Source organism: Taudactylus pleione, unplaced genomic scaffold, assembly GCF_031769625.1.
Source record: "Taudactylus pleione unplaced genomic scaffold, aTauple2 ptg000986l, whole genome shotgun sequence".
NCBI lineage: Eukaryota > Metazoa > Chordata > Amphibia > Anura > Myobatrachidae > Taudactylus > Taudactylus pleione.
Genome location: NW_028285387.1, coordinates 907,278 through 927,545, shown reverse-complemented (window position 1 = coordinate 927,545; position 20,268 = coordinate 907,278). Strand labels below are relative to the sequence as shown.

The 20,268-nt window shown below is 44.3% G+C and overlaps 1 protein-coding gene across 3 annotated transcripts in view; it reads left to right on the top strand.

The window, feature by feature from the left end:
- The window catches only part of LOC148454536 (contactin-4-like), a 370,760-nt gene that overhangs the window by 277,899 nt on the left and 72,593 nt on the right, over positions 1-20,268 (top strand). For all 3 annotated transcript variants that reach the window (XM_088460822.1, XM_088460823.1, XM_088460821.1), the window contains exons 3-4: positions 9,310-9,436; positions 12,297-12,472. In XM_088460822.1, coding sequence (XP_088316948.1) covers positions 9,310-9,436; positions 12,297-12,472 — 303 coding nt within the window. The remainder of the gene's footprint in view (positions 1-9,309; positions 9,437-12,296; positions 12,473-20,268) is intronic.

The following is a 20,268-nucleotide window of genomic DNA, read 5'->3' as shown; positions in this document are numbered from 1 at the left end:
TGTAGCAGAGCATCACTGACTGCATATGATGTAGCAGAGTAACCACGTTTATTTAATGTAGCAATTTATCAATGACTGTATATGATGTAGCATAGTCACCACATGTATATAATGTAGCAGAGCATAACTGTCTGTATATGATGTAGCAAAGTCACCACATGTATATAAGGTAGTAGAACATCAATGACTGTATATGATGTAGCAGAGTCACCACATGTATATAATGTAGCAAAGCATCTCTGACTATATGATGTAGCAGAGTCACCACATGTATATAATGTAGCAGAGCATCACTAATTGTATATGATGTAGCAGGGAGTCACCACATGTATATAATGTAGTAGAGCGTCACTGACTGTATATTGTGTAGCAGAGTCACCACATGTATATTATGTAGCAGCGCATGACTGACTGTATATGTTGTGGTAGAATCACTGACTGTATATGATGTAGCAGAGTCACCACATGTATATAATGTAGCAGAGCGTCACTGACTGTATATGTTGTAGCAGAGTCACCACATGTATATACTGTAGCAGAACATAACTGACTGTATATGATGTAGCAGAGTCACCACATGTATATAATGTAGCAGAGCGTCACTGACTGTATATGTTGTAATAGTCACCACATGTATATAATATAGAAGTGTATTACTGACTGTATATTTGGTAGTAGAGTCAGCTGACTGTATATGATGTAGCAGAGACACCACTTGTGTGTGATGTAGTAGCGTCACAACATGTATATAATGTAACACAGCATCACTGATTGTATATGATGTAGCAGCGTCACCACATGTATATAATGTAGCAGAACATCAATGATTGTATATGTTGTAGTGGAGTCACTGACTGTATATGTTGTAGCAGAGTCACTGATTGTATGTGTTATACTAGAAACACTGATTGTATATGTTGTAGCAGAGTCACTGATTGTATATGTTGTAGTAGTCACTGATTGTATATGTTGTAGCAGAGTCACTGATTGTATATGTTGTAGTAGAGTCACTGATTGTATATGTTGTAGCACTGATGGTATATGTTGTTGTAGAGTCACTGATTGTATATGTTGTAGCAGAGTCACTGATTGTATATGTTGTAGTAGAGTCACTGATTGTATATGTTGTAGCATAGTCACCACATGTATATAATGTAGCAGAGCATCACTGACTGTATATGATGTAGCAGAGTCATCACATTAATATAATGTAGCAGAGCATAACTGTCTGTATATGATGTAGCAAAGTCACCACATGTATATAAGGTAGTAGAACATCAATGACTGTATATGATGTAGCAGAGTCACCACATGTATATAATGTAGCAAAGCATCTCTGACTCTATATGATGTAGCAGAGTCTCCACATGTATATAATGTAGCAGAGCATCACTAATTGTATATGATGTAGCAGGGAGTCACCACATGTATATAATGTAGTAGAGCGTCACTGACTGTATATTGTGTAGCAGAGTCACCACATGTATATTATGTAGCAGCGTATGACTGACTGTATATGTTGTGGTAGAATCACTGACTGTATATGATGTAGCAGAGTCACCACATGTATATAATGTAGCAGAGCGTCACTGACTGTATATGATGTAGCAGAGTCACCACATGTATATAATGTAGCAGAGCATCACTGACTGTATATGTTGTAGCAGAGTCACCACATGTATATACTGTAGCAGAACATAACTGACTGTATATGATGTAGCAGAGTCACCACATGTATATAATGTAGCAGAGCGTCACTGACTGTATATGTTGTAATAGAGTCACCACATGTATATAATGTAGAAGTGTATTACTGACTGTATATTTGGTAGTAGAGTCAGCTGACTGTATATGATGTAGCAGAGACACCACTTGTGTGTGATGTAGTAGCGTCACAACATGTATATAATGTAACACAGCATCACTGATTGTATATGATGTAGCAGCGTCACCACATGTATATAATGTAGCAGAACATCAATGATTGTATATGTTGTAGTGGAGTCACTGACTGTATATGTTGTAGCAGAGTCACTGATTGTATGTGTTATACTAGAAACACTGATTGTATATGTTGTAGCAGAGTCACTGATTGTATATGTTGTAGTAGTCACTGATTGTATATGTTGTAGCAGAGTCACTGATTGTATATGTTGTAGTAGAGTCACTGATTGTATATGTTGTAGCACTGATTGTATATGTTGTTGTAGAGTCACTGATTGTATATGTTGTAGCAGAGTCACTGATTGTATATGTTGTAGTAGAGTCACTGATTGTATATGTTGTAGCAGAGTAACCACATGTATATAATGTAGCAGAGCATCTCTGACTCTATATGATGTAGCAGAGTCACCACATGTATATAATGTAGCAGAGCATCACTGATTGTATATGTTGTAGTGGAGTCACTGACTGTATATGTTGTAGCAGAGTCACTGATTGTATGTGTTATACTAGAAACACTGATTGTATATGTTGTAGCAGAGTCACTGATTGTATATGTTGTAGTAGTCACTGATTGTATATGTTGTAGCAGAGTCACTGATTGTATATGTTGTAGCAGAGTCACTGATTGTATATGTTGTAGTAGAGTCACTGATTGTATATGTTGTAGCAGAGTAACCACATGTATATAATGTAGCAGAGCATCTCTGACTCTATATGATGTAGCAGAGTCACCACATGTATATAATGTAGCAGAGCATCACTGATTGTATATGATGTAGCAGAGTCATCACATTAATATAATGTAGCAGAGCATCACTGACTGTATATGATGTAGCAGAGTCACCACATGTATATAATGTAGCAGAGCGTCACTGACTGTATATAATGTAGCAGAGTCATCACATTAATATATTGTAGCAGAGCATCACTGACTGTATATGATGTAGCAAATCACCACATGTATATACTGTAGCAGAACATCAATGATTGTAAATGTTGTAGTAGAGGTACTGATTGTATATGATGTAGCAGAGAAACCACTTGTATATGATGTAGCAGAGTCACCACATGTGTATAATGTAGCAGAGCATCAATGATTGCATATGTTGTAGCAGAGTCACTAAATGTATGTAATGTAGTAGTGCATCTCTGATTGTGTTTGATGTAGCAGAGTGTCACTGACTGTATATGCTTTAGCAGTCACCACATGTATATACTGTAGTAGAGTATCAATTATTTTATATGTTGTAGCCGAGTCATCAAATGTATATAATGTAGTAGTGTGATTCAGTATTATGTAGCAGAGTCATCACATGTGTATATCCTGTAGCAGAGCATGATGACTGTATATGTTTAGCAGAGTCACTGATTATATATGTTATAGCAAAGTCACTAAATGTATATAATGTAGCAGAGCGTCACTGTTTTTATATGTTGTAGTAGTCAGTGATTGTGTATGTTGTAGCAGAGTCACCACTTGTATGTAATGTAGCAGAGGCACCACATGTATGTAATGTAGCAAAATGATCACTTGTATGTAATGTAGCAGAGTCACCACATGTATGTAATGTAGCAAAATGACCACATGTATGTAATGTAGCAAAATGACCACATGTATGTAATGTAGCAAAATGACCACATGTATGTAATGTAGCAGAGCATCACTGATTGTATGTTTAGCAGAGTCAATGATTATATTTGTTATAGCAAAGTGACTGAATGTATGTAATGTAGTAGTGCGTCACTTATTGTGTATGCTGTAGTTGAAGCACTGATTGTATTTGTTGTATGTGTTGCAGCATAGTCACCAAATATATATAATGTAGTAGAGTCACTGATTGTATATGTTGTAGTAGAGTCACTGATTGTATATGTTGTAGTACTGATTGTATATGTTGTAGCACTGATTGTATATGTTGTAGCAGAGTCACTGATTGTATATGTTGTAGCAGAGTCACTGATTGTATATGTTGTAGCACTGATTGTATATGTTGTAGCAGAGTCACTGATTGTATATGTTGTAGTAGAGTCACTGATTGTATATGTTGTAGCAGAGTCACTGATTGTATATGTTGTAGCAGATTCACTGATTGTATATGTTGTAGTAGAGTCACTGATTGTATATGTTGTAGCACTGATTGTATATGTTGTAGTAGAGTCACTGATTGTATATGTTGTAGTAGAGTCACTGATTGTATATGTTGTAGCACTGATTGTATATGTTGTAGCACTGATTGTATATGTTGTAGTAGAGTCACTGATTGTATATGTTGTAGCACTGATTGTATATGTTGTAGCAGAGTCACTGATTGTATATGTTGTAGCAGATTCACTGATTGTATATGTTGTAGCAGAGTCACTGATTGTATATGTTGTAGTAGAGTCACTGATTGTATATGTTGTAGCAGAGTCACTGATTGTATATGTTGTAGCAGAGTCACTGATTGTATATGTTGTAGCAGAGTCACTGATTGTATATGTTGTAGCAGAGTCACTGATTGTATATGTTGTAGCACTGATTGTATATGTTGTAGCTCTGATTGTATATGTTGTGGCACTGATTGTATATGTTGTAGCACTGATTGTATATGTTGTAGCAGAGTCACTGATTGTATATGTTGTAGCACTGATTGTATATGTTGTAGCAGAGTCACTGATTGTATATGTTGTAGTAGAGTCACTGATTGTATATGTTGTAGCAGAGTCACTGATTGTATATGTTGTAGCAGAGTCACTGATTGTATATGTTGTAGTAGAGTCACTGATTGTATATGTTGTAGTAGAGTCACTGATTGTATATGTTGTAGCACTGATTGTATATGTTGTAGTAGAGTCACTGATTGTATATGTTGTAGCACTGATTGTACATGTTGTAGTAGAGTCACTGATTGTATATGTTGTATCAGAGTCACTGATTGTATATGTTGTAGCAGAGTCACTGATTGTATATGTTGTAGCAGATTCACTGATTGTATATGTTGTAGTAGAGTCACTGATTGTATATGTTGTAGTAGAGTCACTGATTGTATATGTTGTAGTAGAGTCACTGATTGTATATGTTGTAGCACTGATTGTATATGTTGTAGTAGAGTCACTGATTGTATATGTTGTAGCACTGATTGTATATGTTGTGGCACTGATTGTATATGTTGTAGCACTGATTGTATATGTTGTAGCACTGATTGTATATGTTGTAGCAGAGTCACTGATTGTATATGTTGTAGCAGAGTCACTGATTGTATATGTTGTAGTAGAGTCACTGATTGTATATGTTGTAGTAGATTCACTGATTGTATATGTTGTAGCAGAGTCACTGATTGTATATGTTGTAGTAGAGTCACTGATTGTATATGTTGTAGTAGAGTCACTGATTGTATATGTTGTAGCACTGATTGTATATGTTGTAGTAGAGTCACTGATTGTATATGTTGTAGCACTGATTGTATATGTTGTAGTAGAGTCACTGATTGTATATGTTGTAGTAGAGTCACTGATTGTATATGTTGTAGCACTGATTGTATATGTTGTAGTAGAGTCACTGATTGTATATGTTGTAGCACTGATTGTATATGTTGTAGTAGAGTCACTGATTGTATATGTTGTAGCACTGATTGTATATGTTGTAGTAGAGTCACTGATTGTATATGTTGTAGCACTGATTGTATATGTTGTAGTAGAGTCACTGATTGTATATGTTGTAGTAGAGTCACTGATTGTATATGTTGTAGCACTGATTGTATATGTTGTAGTAGAGTCACTGATTGTATATGTTGTAGCACTGATTGTATATGTTGTAGTAGAGTCACTGATTGTATATGTTGTAGCACTGATTGTATATGTTGTAGTAGAGTCACTGATTGTATATGTTGTAGCACTGATTGTATATGTTGTAGTAGAGTCACTGATTGTATATGTTGTAGCACTGATTGTATATGTTGTAGTAGAGTCACTGATTGTATATGTTGTAGTAGAGTCACTGATTGTATATGTTGTAGCACTGATTGTATATGTTGTAGTAGAGTCACTGATTGTATATGTTGTAGCACTGATTGTATATGTTGTAGTAGAGTCACTGATTGTATATGTTGTAGCACTGATTGTATATGTTGTAGCTCTGATTGTATATGTTGTGGCACTGATTGTATATGTTGTAGCACTGATTGTATATGTTGTAGCAGAGTCACTGATTGTATATGTTGTAGCACTGATTGTATATGTTGTAGCAGAGTCACTGATTGTATATGTTGTAGTAGAGTCACTGATTGTATATGTTGTAGCAGAGTCACTGATTGTATATGTTGTAGCAGAGTCACTGATTGTATATGTTGTAGTAGAGTCACTGATTGTATATGTTGTAGTAGAGTCACTGATTGTATATGTTGTAGCACTGATTGTATATGTTGTAGTAGAGTCACTGATTGTATATGTTGTAGCACTGATTGTACATGTTGTAGTAGAGTCACTGATTGTATATGTTGTATCAGAGTCACTGATTGTATATGTTGTAGCAGAGTCACTGATTGTATATGTTGTAGCAGATTCACTGATTGTATATGTTGTAGTAGAGTCACTGATTGTATATGTTGTAGTAGAGTCACTGATTGTATATGTTGTAGTAGAGTCACTGATTGTATATGTTGTAGCACTGATTGTATATGTTGTAGTAGAGTCACTGATTGTATATGTTGTAGCACTGATTGTATATGTTGTGGCACTGATTGTATATGTTGTAGCACTGATTGTATATGTTGTAGCACTGATTGTATATGTTGTAGCAGAGTCACTGATTGTATATGTTGTAGCAGAGTCACTGATTGTATATGTTGTAGTAGAGTCACTGATTGTATATGTTGTAGTAGATTCACTGATTGTATATGTTGTAGCAGAGTCACTGATTGTATATGTTGTAGTAGAGTCACTGATTGTATATGTTGTAGTAGAGTCACTGATTGTATATGTTGTAGCACTGATTGTATATGTTGTAGTAGAGTCACTGATTGTATATGTTGTAGCACTGATTGTATATGTTGTAGTAGAGTCACTGATTGTATATGTTGTAGTAGAGTCACTGATTGTATATGTTGTAGCACTGATTGTATATGTTGTAGTAGAGTCACTGATTGTATATGTTGTAGCACTGATTGTATATGTTGTAGTAGAGTCACTGATTGTATATGTTGTAGCACTGATTGTATATGTTGTAGTAGAGTCACTGATTGTATATGTTGTAGCACTGATTGTATATGTTGTAGTAGAGTCACTGATTGTATATGTTGTAGTAGAGTCACTGATTGTATATGTTGTAGCACTGATTGTATATGTTGTAGTAGAGTCACTGATTGTATATGTTGTAGCACTGATTGTATATGTTGTAGTAGAGTCACTGATTGTATATGTTGTAGCACTGATTGTATATGTTGTAGTAGAGTCACTGATTGTATATGTTGTAGCACTGATTGTATATGTTGTAGTAGAGTCACTGATTGTATATGTTGTAGCACTGATTGTATATGTTGTAGTAGAGTCACTGATTGTATATGTTGTAGCACTGATTGTATATGTTGTAGTAGAGTCACTGATTGTATATGTTGTAGCACTGATTGTATATGTTGTAGTAGAGTCACTGATTGTATATGTTGTAGCACTGATTGTATATGTTGTAGTAGAGTCACTGATTGTATATGTTGTAGCACTGATTGTATATGTTGTAGCAGAGTCACTGATTGTATATGTTGTAGCAGGGAGTCCCCTGCTCCTCCTGGAAATAATAATATATTATACAGGCAATACAGTAGAGATATAAAGATGTCTCTGTAGCAGCTGCAGGAACCAGGGAATGGGCTGATGTGACTGAGGCCCCCTTGTACAGTAGTAGCAGGATGTTGTGCGCTGGCAGTAGACATTATACAGCAGAGAGAGCAGCATATATCAGCCGGGCTTGTTAGCCAGCTCTCTACATATTTATGGTGAGTTTCAGCTACGTTCCAGCTGCCGCGGCCTCGTCAAGATAAAGGTCAGGCAGCGGAAACGCGCAGCTTCGTATGGTGATGATAGCAGCCGAAAATGCGGAAACCACTTACTGAAAATCTACTTTGGCATGTGTGTCCTGCCCTCTCTTATATTCTGTAACTATTTACCTGAAACACTTTCATATATTACTTATTCATGGAGACTACAGCGTAAATGGCACCCCAGAGTACAGCGCCTGACCCCTATGCGAAGCAGTAATAAAATAGATAAGTTACATTTACGCCATTGTCCATAAAATGGGAAACTGTTCTCGTATATATAATTATGGAGCTTTAAAGGGAAATGCGCAGTATTTTCTCGTTCTCACTTTTGTTATAAAGGCTCGCTAACGCGTTCGCATTCTGCTCATGCAGAGTGGCAATGCCTATTTATTTGCACCAGTTGACGCTCCCTCTGCGACATTGTAAAGACTTGTGAGCTGTGAAAGAACTGCGCATGTTGTCAAAATGATAATTATCACCTCTGTCCTACCTACAGGTGGTTTGGTGGCACAGTTGTTACCATTACCACCGCGCGGCGCTGGGGCCATCCATGGTATGGTCTGTGGAGTTTGCATGTTCTCTCCATATTTATCGGAGATCCGCCTGGAGCTTTAGTTTCCTCCCACAGTCCATAAACATGAACATGATCTCCAATATTTGTGTCATTCCCCCTCTGGAAGATACCTGGAGGGGAAGTCCAAGCTAAGCATGGCCCCTGACCATCGATGGTTTGCAACCATCATTAGATTTTGACCAATAGTTGATGGTTGTGCCATAGGTAGGGAGTCCACACGGTTCCCTATAGATAACTAAAAACCATCAATGGCGTGTGCCTAGGTGGACAGCTGTAGTCCAAGTGGGACATCCATGCGGGGAAGGGGCGGGGGGAAGGGGTGAGGTGGTGTGGCTGGTGATGTAATTTGCATCACATACTGGGGGTGGGGCTAATCCACAGCAAATCAGATCTTCAAGCTCCCTGACCGCCCACTTCACTGGGGAAGGAGGCGTTAACCAGGAGGTTGGTCTACTCTCCTGAGAGTCCAGGAGTTCTGACAAAATATACTGTGTTACATGTTAGATAATGTATATATTCAATGGGCAGGGACTGTATGAGCACTTCAATACATACTTGTCTACTGTAATATGAAAAATACTGAAACAGAGCAGATTCTCTACTGTCTGTCTTGTTAAAAATAATGAAAGTAAAGCTAAAATGTCTATGACAATGTATCAATGTTTGAATATGGGATGTCCTGTCCGTGCATGTCAGGAGAGGCGTCCTGTCACTTGTGACATTTGGTGTAAGTATATACAGTATTGTAGACTAAGAATTTGTCACTTGTCTCGGCAGATGAACTTGCCCTGCAGGGTCCAGTGTTCACTCAGGAGCCGGCGAACCTGGTCTTTCCGCTGGACTCAGAGGATCGGACTCTGCGGCTGGTCTGTGAGACACAGGGTCACCCCAAACCTGTCACACGGTAGGTGGCGATAGTATGATGTGTGGGCACGCTCTGCTACGTCTAGGGGCACGCAAGCTCATTGCCATCCAGGATCCATGTTCTGTCTAACGTACAGAGCCAACAAGGGGTCAGTGACCATCATCCAATGAATCCGCAGTGAGCTCTGGTTTCTGCAGCATAGCGCTGTCTATCTTCTTAGGTAGGAAGGGATGATATTCATTAACCCTATGTGGTGCACGGCGCATCCTACCATGATAAAACGACAGCGCTGAACATAGCTGACGCACAGTATGGATGCGTTTCCATCTCACACATGGCATATCCGCTAAAGACCTGTACCCAGTACAACAGACTCCTGTGGGCCTTAGACTTATGCCTTACATATATAATTACTATATAGTCTATAATACCATGAGCCCAGCAAAACAGTTTGATGTCCACCACATACTGCACACGAGATACCTATCCCCGCCATACCCGGGGGCCCGTGTGCACCGCACACCCTGCACCCATGTTATCTAAAACTTGCCTCTCCGAGGTCCCGTGTTGGGGGTCTCAGCGCTTTTCAAAATGCCAGAAAATGGCCGCCACAGCCATTTTTCCGGCGTTTTGAGCATGTGCTGTGAGGAAATCGCCCTGAATATGGCAACCGCGCCATTTCCCCTGTGATCTGCGCATGAGCAGTTGACTCAGGGCCCACTCTACTGTTTCTGCGGTGGCCGGCCAGCCGCGTCAGCTGTGCTGCCGGACGCCGTGGTGAGAGGTGGGGGCCCGTGACAGGGGATGCACACGGATTGTGCGCCGACACAAAGTGGCTGTGTTTGCGTGACGCCACGATAATCAGATTTTCTATCTTATGCTAATGCGGGTATCTGTAGGGCTAATGCGGGTATCTGTAGGGCTAATGCGGGTATCTGTAACGCTAATGCGAGACTCCATGCGGCTTCAAGCAGGAAACTGCGCTGCCCACTGTATTTCCGTCCACAGCCGCACCCTTCACCATTAGTATCGGCATGGGCGCCAGCCGGCTTCCCTTCTCTGTACGCACCACTCAGAATAGCGCAGTACTTCAGCTACACTCCCACAATATAGAGCCGTGAGATCGCATTGTCGCCGCCCAGTTCCTTCCCCGAAACGCCCATTTCTCATTAAAGCCAAATCCAGCAATGATCCGTCATACTCAGCAGCAGACGGAGATACGCACAAATGCCTAAACTCGCTTATGCGCCTACGATGTATGTTAAACTCGCTCTTTGCATGAGAGGAAAGAGATCGGCCTGACTCAGAATGAGCCCCAGTGTTTCTAATAGTACGCAGTCAGCGACCATATATACTCAGCGCGTATATGCAGCCTCTTGGCGTAGTTCTTGCACAGCCCTGTACCGGCACAATAGTGATGTAAAGACCGTTCTATAGGGTTCTTGCTGCACAACATTCATTTAATGTGTGTAATACTATAGCGATCTATGCAATGATACATTAATTCACAGCAGTTATGTACGCAGCATTGTGTTACATCAGCTTTGCATATATACACACACTGTACATATAATATACACATAATACTTGTACTGTACAAATAAATAGAGTTCAGCTATAGCTATGATGGCTGGCACTGTAGTTACATAATTAGAAGTTGGTCTTTGTTAAATTCAAATTGCGCGATTCCGGAAGAGGGAAAATAAACCCCCCAGGCGGGTAGTTGCCAATATTGCCGCACGAGAATGAGAGAATAGAATTACACATAACATAACAAAGGCCTGAACCTAGCCCCCCTGTCTAGACCCTAACCTTCTCCCTTCCTAAGCCTAAATCCCCATGGGGCGCCTAATTTTAACCCCCCTCCCCCCCACGGCTAACACCTCCCCGGCTCTGCTATACTTGCGTTCCGGATGCCGGGTGTCGAGATTCCGGCGTCGACATCTCCAGCCATGTTGGGATTCCGTGGCCAGTCTTCCGACGCTGATCGGGGTTCCGGCAGTCGGCATCCTGGGTGTCGGTATATTAACCGCATCCAGTCGGCATCCTGGGTGTCGGTATATTAACCGCACCCAGTCGGCATCCCGGGTGTCGGTATATTAACCGCATCCCCACTACACAACATCCTGCTATTATAGTTACTGCGTGTCATTTACTAACATTATACTTCTATACACAGCTGTCTGCTAGTATTATACAGTTATGATAGTGATGCACAATGGGCCTGATTCAGAGCCGCTCGTAAGCGGCCGCTCGTTCGTTCCGAGCAATGTTCGTACAACTGCGCATGCGTACAGATCGTAATACACATGCGCGAACCAGTCAGTGCGGCCGAAAATCGTTTGTTCGCTAAATAGCGAATGCCTGCTATTTTGAGTGACAGAATGAGGCGTCTGTGGGTGGTAACAGGGGAAGGTGCTTGAAAACGGGGAGTGGAGATCAGAACGCAGGCGTGCTTAAAGGTCAAAATGAGCGTTTTATGGGTGTGCATAATTAATACTGCAGCGTCATTGACCACGTCACTGGGTTATTTTATAGTCAGAACTGCTCGCAAGATTGCGGTAGGAAAAACCAACCACAAGAATAGCGAGCAGTTCATACGCTGGTCGATGTACTCGATTAATCTAATAAATAGCGGTCATGACGTAGGATGCGAGCGGCCAGGGGGCGTAGTGTTCCAAAAAACGACCGCATCGTTCAGACCTAGAGGCGTGAACAGACCGCAAAGAGCGAACGGTTCATTTGAATAGCCACCCCTTTTTACTGAACGAGCGAGCGCAAATAGCGTCCGGCTCTGAATGAGGTCCAAAGTCTCCAGCACTGAAACGCATAGAAATGACATTACTATAGCTGGACTGACACAGCAGCTGACTGACGCGCACCCTCTGCTGTTCCTCAGGTGGAGAGTAAACGGGACCCTTCTGGACGAAGCCCAGGATTATCGGTACCGAGTGCTGGACAGAAGCTTAGTGATCAGTTCCCCGGATCGCGTCCGGGATGTCGGCACCTTCCAGTGTGAGGCGACCAACTCTGTGGGGATCATCCTGAGCCGGGAGGCTACCCTGCAGTTTGCCTGTGAGTCCCTAACACCAGAGGTGTCTGTATAGTGCATGTCAGCTGTGTCGGCATTTCTCTCCCTTTTTGTTTCACCTTTTCATAATATAATGATAATCAGTTTCTGCTTTTCAAAATAGTTTTTTTCAATTCCAATAATTGCTTTATTGGGGGCTGTCCTATGCTATATTCTGGGTTTTCTTTCCCCTTGTACTAGATAACAGTGAGGGTTTGGCATGCCTTGTGTACCAAGGACCGTGCTGAAAACTAGGGGTGGTCACTTGCCACCAAGATAGATGGTTTCACCATGAGCGTAGGGAAGTTGTGTTTTCCTAAGGGCGGTGAAGCTGTTTGATGTCTTATAACATAGGAAGTGATAGATAACAGTATGTGACAATGGACCTGAGCCTTTATTACCAGAAATGTGTCTGCAGCTATAATTAGTAGAGGGCACCATGGGGGCGCCTGATCCAAGGAATTTATATGATTGCTTTTTAGGGTCAGAAATATATATTTGCCCCATGTGAGGCTGAATTGGCAGCAGTCACATTTGCGGGGTTGTTCCCTCTGGATAAACACAAATGCAATATAGTAAAGGTTCCTGTGACTATGGGGGAGATTCATCAAAGCTTGGAGAAAGCTAAAGTCCCAACCAATCGGCTCCTAACTGTCATGTTACAGGCTGTGTTTGAAAAATGACAATTAGAAGCTGATTGGTTGATACTTTCTCTCTAAAGCATGATACAACCCCCCCTGTGCAACTTTGTAGCAACATTAACTGAATTTGATCAATATGCCTTCTTTTCAGGATAAATGGCCACGTACTATGCCCCTGATTCAGAGCCGGACGCTCTGACAGAGCGCTCGCTCTGAATCAAAGCGTCTTTTTTTTTTTTTATGGAGCGGCCTCCTGGCCGCTCGAATTGCTGTGGGTTGCCACCCACAGCTAATGCGAGCGGCCAGGATGATGGTCGCGATGGTCAAGATCATCACGACCATTGGGCTTGCGACGAGACCCTTGTGGTAGGGTCTCGCGGCCGCAAGCCCCAAAGAGTTTTCGGCTCTGACAGAGCCGAAACCTCTCCCACTGACATCACTTGTGATGTCAGTGGGGCTGCCCCCAGACGGTAGGCGTTCTCATGAGAACGCCTCCGTCTGGGCAGCCACCCCCCCGCCCGCCCACCAAAGGGGGCGTGCTGTCACTCAACATCGATATCACGCCCCCTTTGGTGCGAGACCCGGAGTGACGGATTGCCCGTCGCTATCCGGGTCTCGCGCATGCACACGACGGACCCGGCTCCGTCGTGCGCATGCGCTCTGGGCCACCATCGACCCGGTTGCGAGCGCTCAGCGCTTGTGACCGGGTCTTAATCATGCCCAATGGCCCTCATTCAGAGGCAGTCACAAGAAGTGATCGCTCTCTCTGAATGAGGTGGCCGCTTCCTTTTTTATTAAGTGTGGCCTCCTGGTCGCTAGCTAAGCTGTGGGTTACCACCCACAGCTTAGCGACCGACCAGGTTGATGGTCACGATGGTGAGCACCATCGCGACCATCGGGGCTTGCGACGAGACCCTAAGGTTGGGTCTCGGCAACCACAAGCCATAGGGAGCTTCCTGCTCTGATCGAGCAGGAAGCTCCCCACTGACATCACTGCTGATGTCATTGCGGCCGCCCACAAAACGGTAGGCATTCCTTAAGGAACACCTCCATTTTTGAAACCACCTCCCCCCGCCCCGCCTACAAAACGGGGCGAGCTGTCGATCAACACCCCCCCCCGCCCCTTTAGTAGAGAGCTCCGGAGCGAGAGAGTTTCTCTCTCCCTCCGGGGCTTGCGCTGCGCGTGCGCAGGGCTAACTATCGACCCGGTTGCGAGCGCATCGGCGCTTGCGTCTGGGTCTGAATGAGACCCTATGTTATCTGCAATGGAAACAGTGCCTGGAGACAAAGGCATTTACTTAGCTGATTCCATCCAGATTATTAAAATTGTGAAATAATTGGGAAAAGCAGAAGAGAGTGTGATCACCCTATGAGATGGAGGCAGTATATGTGCGAGCAGTCTCATTCCCCCCATTCCCTGTTACTTGCAGAGCTCGGATTCTGGGAACAGGAGTTGCTAGGAGACTTGTACAAGGAGACCACAATTACTTCCTGACCCCCCTCGCGTTTAATCCCTCACCCCCATTGGACTGGTGCTAATTAAATAATCAGCATGTTATTGTGTTCAGGTCAATTAATTAGGAAACATTTGTAACAGTGACAATCACATCACATTACAGCATAATTTAACATCAACAAATAAAACGTGAAGGACGCTGAGGCCGTTCTCCTCACCCGCAGCGACACAATGGCGTCTGAGAGCGACTCAGATCCAGCACACTCGCCTCTCTCAGAGGTGACATCACGCAGCAGGAGAAACACGCGTCAGACAGCAGAACACAGAGAGGGACAGTCAGTGAGAGGATGAGAGAGAACAGGACACAGAGAGGGACAGTCAGTGAGAGGATGAGAGAGAACAGGACACAGAGAGGGACAGTCAGTGAGAGGATGAGAGAGAACAGGACACAGAGAGGGCCAGTCAGTGAGAGAATGAGAGAGAACAGGACACAGAGAGGGACAGTCAGTGAGAGGATGAGAGAGAACAGGACACAGAGAGGGCCAGTCAGTGAGAGAATGAGAGAGAACAGGACACAGAGAGGGACAGTCAGTGAGAGAATGAGAGAGAACAGGACACAGAGAGGGACAGTCAGTGAGAGGATGAGAGAGAACAGGACACAGAGAGGGACAGTCAGTGAGAGGATGAGAGAGAACAGGACACAGAGAGGGACAGTCAGTGAGAGGATGAGAGAGAACAGGACACAGAGAGGGACAGTCAGTGAGAGGATGAGAGAGAACAGGACACAGAGAGGGACAGTCAGTGAGAGGATGAGAGAGAACAGGACAAAGACAGGGACAGTCAGTGAGAGGATGAGAGAGAACAGGACACAGAGAGGGACAGTCAGTGAGAGGATGAGAGAGAACAGGACAAAGACAGGGACAGTCAGTGAGAGGATGAGAGAGAACAGGACAAAGACAGGGACAGTCAGTGAGAGGATGAGAGAGAACAGGACACAGAGAGGGACAGTCAGTGAGAGGATGAGAGAGAACAGGACACAGAGAGGGACAGTCAGTGAGAGGATGAGAGAGAACAGGACACAGAGAGGGACAGTCAGTGAGAGGATGAGAGAACAGGACACAGAGAGGGACAGTCAGTGAGAGGATGAGAGAGAACAGGACACAGAGAGGGACAGTCAGTGAGAGGATGAGAGAGAATAGGACACAGAGGGACAGTCAGTGAGAGGATGAGAGAGACAGCATACACACTGCTGCTGTATATACATGTAGGAGAGAGAGCGCAGTATATATGACACAGAGACAGCATACAGACTGCTGCTGTATACACATGTAGGAAAGAGAGCGCAGTATGTATAACACAGAGACCGCATACAGACTGCTGCTGTATACACATGTAGGAGAGAGAGCGCAGTATATTTGACACAGAGACAGCATACAGACTGCTGCTGTATATACATGTAGGAAAGAGAGCGCAGTATATATGACACACAGAGACAGCATACAGACTGCTGCTGTATATACATGTAGGAAAGAGAGCGCAGTATATATGACACACAGAGACAGCATACAGACTGCTGCTGTATATACATGTAGGAAAGAGAGCGCAGTATATATGACACACAGAGACAGCATACAGACTGCTGCTGTATATACATGTAGGAGAGAGAGCGCAGTATATATAACACAGAGACAGCATACAGACTGCTGCTGTATATATATGTAGGAGAGAGAGCGCAGTGTATATAACACAGAGACCGCATACAGACTGCTTCTGTATATACATGTAGGAGAGAGAGCGCAGTATATATGACACAGAGACAGTATACAGACTGCTGCTGTATATACATGTAGGAAAGAGAGCGCAGTATATATAACACAGAGACAGCATACAGACTGTTGCTGTATACACATGTAGGAGAGAGAGTGTAGTATATATGACACAGAGACAGCATACAGACTGCTGCTGTATATGCATGGAGGAGAGAGAGCGCAGTATATATGACACAGAGACAGCATACAGACTGCTGCTGTATACACATGTAGGAAAGAGAGCGCATTATATATGACACAGAGACAGCATATAGACTGCTGCTGTATATGCATGGAGGAGAGAGAGCGCAGTATATATGACACAGAGACAGCATACAGACTGCTGCTGTATACACATGTAGGAATGAGAGCACAGTATATATAACAGAGACAGCATACAGACTGCTGCTGTATATACATGTAGGAGAGAGAGCGCAGTATATATAACACAGAGACCGCATACAGACTGCTGCTGTATATACATGTAGGAAAGAGAGCACAGTATATATGACACAGAGACAGCATACAGACTGCTGCTGTATATACATGTAGGAAAGAGAGCGCAGTATATATAACACAGAGACCGCATACAGACTGCTGCTGTATATGCATGTAGGAGAGAGAGCGCAGTATATATGACACACAGACCGCATACAGACTGCTGCTGTATATGCATGTAGGAGAGAGAGCGCAGTATATATGACACAGAGACAGCAGGTGCTCAGAGAGACTCCGAGGTATTGTATTTTTCAGAGCGTTCCAGCTGACATTGCATTTGTTCCTCATTAAATATACATCTAAAAAAATGTAAAGGTCAGATGAGCTGACGCTCACCCTGATCGTGCAGTAATCTGTATTCTCTCCCTGTAATAACAGTGATAAGTCATTAGAATTATGTGCCCACTCGGAGCGTTATTAGGCCGTCAGTGATTCGTATTGGTGTTTCCAGCACTTCATTATGCACGCTGCAGAGACGCGGCAATCTGACAAGCCGGACTCACCGGTCATTAAATGCGCAGCAATCTTCATATGTCACACTAATGCCTGAGATATATATCCCGCCTATAACTCCTTCATATCACCAAGCCTCAGATCATGCACTATTTATTTCTGTCTTATAAAGCATCCGATCGTGCCATCGGCGTCCAGGATCTCTGTGATTGGGTGCATCCTTTATTAGTAACTGGGAAACTCACATGCTACTGTGTACAAGACCCCCACCCCCCCATCTACCGATACTTTTACAGGGGGAAAATAGGTAGTTTGGTAAATTTAATAAGACATCAGAAACTTTAGTGTAAACTTGTACTGATTAGGGAGGCAATCAAGGGGTCGGGATCCCAGGATTTTGGCCTAAAATTGGTGGGATTTGAATCCCGGGATTGGAACTTCCAATCCTGGGATTTCGGGATTACAGATCTGCCCAGCTATATCCTTGCCGCTGGCACAGCAAATCACACCACGCATAGCGCGAGAGTATACGCGCCCACTGCGTTCGCTACCGTGCCTCCATAGGAATGCATGGTGCGCGCCATAGCATAGCGTAGGCAGGCGCGGGGATTCACATGGCACGATGCTCGCGCATCTGTAGTGAGCGCATGTGCGGTTTAATTATTTTTTTCGCACTTTTTTTTTTATGCCCCCGGCTGTGTGCAGCGTGACGTGACGTCAAAGGCTACACTGCGCAGCCCCACATCGGCCCGCACCTTCAGCCGCGCCCTCCCCATTCATCAACTGAATCCCGGGATTCAAATTTTTCTATCTCGAATCCCCGGATTGAATAAACAACCTGGGATTGGGTTCCGTAGCACTAATTTGCTGCTAGAGGGTAATGCAGGCCATCGCCATAACCTCTGCACTACTGTCCTGCTTGTGAGTGACCCCCAGCACCATACCCTCTGCACTACTGTCCTGCTTGTGAGTGACCCCCAGCACCATAACCTCTGCACTACTGTCCTGCTTGTGAGTGACCCCCCAGCACCATAACCTCTGCACTACTGTCCTGCTTGTGAGTGACCCCCAGCACCATAACATCAGCACTACTGTCCTGCTTGTGACTGACCCCAGCACCATACCCTCTGCACTGCTGTCCTGCTTGTGAGTGACCCCCAGCACCATACCCTCTGCATTACTGTCCTGCTTGTGACTGACCCCAGCACCATACCCTCTGCACTACTGTCCTGCTTGTGAGTGACCCCCAGCACCATAACCTCAGCACAACTGTCCTGCTTGTGAGTGACCCCAGCACCATACCCTCTGCACTACTGTCCTGTTTGTGAGTGACCCCAGCACCATACCCTCTGCACTACTGTCCTGCTTGTGAGTGACCCCCCAGCACCATACCCTCTGCACTACTGTCCTGCTTGTGAGTGACCCCCAGCACCACACCCTCTGCACTACTGTCCTGTTTGTGAGTGTCCCCCAGCACCATACCCTCTGCACTACTGTCCTGTTTGTGAGTGACCCCAGCACCATACCCTCTGCACTACTGTTCTGTTTGTGAGTGACCCCAGCACCATACCCTCTGCACTACTGTCCTGTTTGTGAGTGACCCCCCAGCACCACACCCTCTGCACTACTGTCCTGCTTGTGAGTGACCCCAGCACCATACCCTCTGCACTACTGTCCTGTTTGTGAGTGACCCCAGCACCATACCCTCTGCACTACTGTCCTGTTTGTGAGTGACCCCAGCACCATACCCTCTGCACTACTGTCCCATTTGTGAGTGTCCCCAGCACCATTCCCTCTGCACTACTGTCCTGCTTGTGAGTGACTCCCCAGCACCATACCCTCTGCACTACTGTCCTGTTTGTGGGTGAACCCCAGCACCATACCCTCTGCACTACTGTCCTGTTTGTGGGTGAACCCCAGCACCATACCCTCTGCACTACTGTCCTGCTTGTGAGTGACCCCAGCACCATAACCTCTGCACTACTGTCCTGTTTGTGAGTTACCCCAGCACCATACCCTCTGCACTACTGTCCTGCTTGTGAGTGACCCCCAGCACCACACCCTCTGCACTACTGTCCTGCTTGTGAGTGACCCCAGCACCTTACCCTCTGCATTACTGTCCTGTTTGTGAGTGACCCCAGCACCATACCCTCTGCACTACTGTCCTGCTTGTGAGTGACCTCCCAGCACATAACCTCTGCACTACTGTCCTGCTTGTGAGTGACCCCCCAGCACCATACCCTCTGCACTACTGTCCTGTTTGTGAGTGACCCCAGCACCATAACCTCTGCACTACTGTCCTGTTTGTGAGTGACCCCCCAGCACCATACCCTCTGCACTACTGTCCTGTTTGTGAGTGACCCACCAGCACCATACCCTCTGCACTACTGTCCTGTTTGTGAGTGACCCCAGCACCATAACCTCTGCACTACTGTCCTGTTTGTGAGTGTCCCCAGCACCATACCCTCTGCACTACTGTCCTATTTGTGAGTGACCCTCAGAACCATACCCTCTGCACTAGTCCTGCTTGTGAGTGACCCCCAGCACCATACCCTCTGCACTACTGTCCTGTTTGTGAGTGACCCCAGCACCATACCCTCTGCACTACTGTCCTGTTTGTGAGTGACCCCCAGCACCATAACCTCTGCACTACTGTCCTGTTTGTGAGTGACCCCCCAGCACCATAACCTCTGCACTACTGTCCTGCTTGTGAGTGACCCTCAGCACCATAACCTCTGCACTACTGTCCTGTTTGTGAGTGTCCCCAGCACCATACCCTCTGCACTACTGTCCTGTTTGTGAGTGACCCTCAGCACCATAACCTCAGCACTACTGTCCTGTTTGTGAGTGACCCCCAGCACCATACCCTCTGCACTACTGTCCTGTTTGTGAGTGTCCCCCAGCACCATAACCTCAGCACTACTGTCCTGTTTGTGAGTGACCCC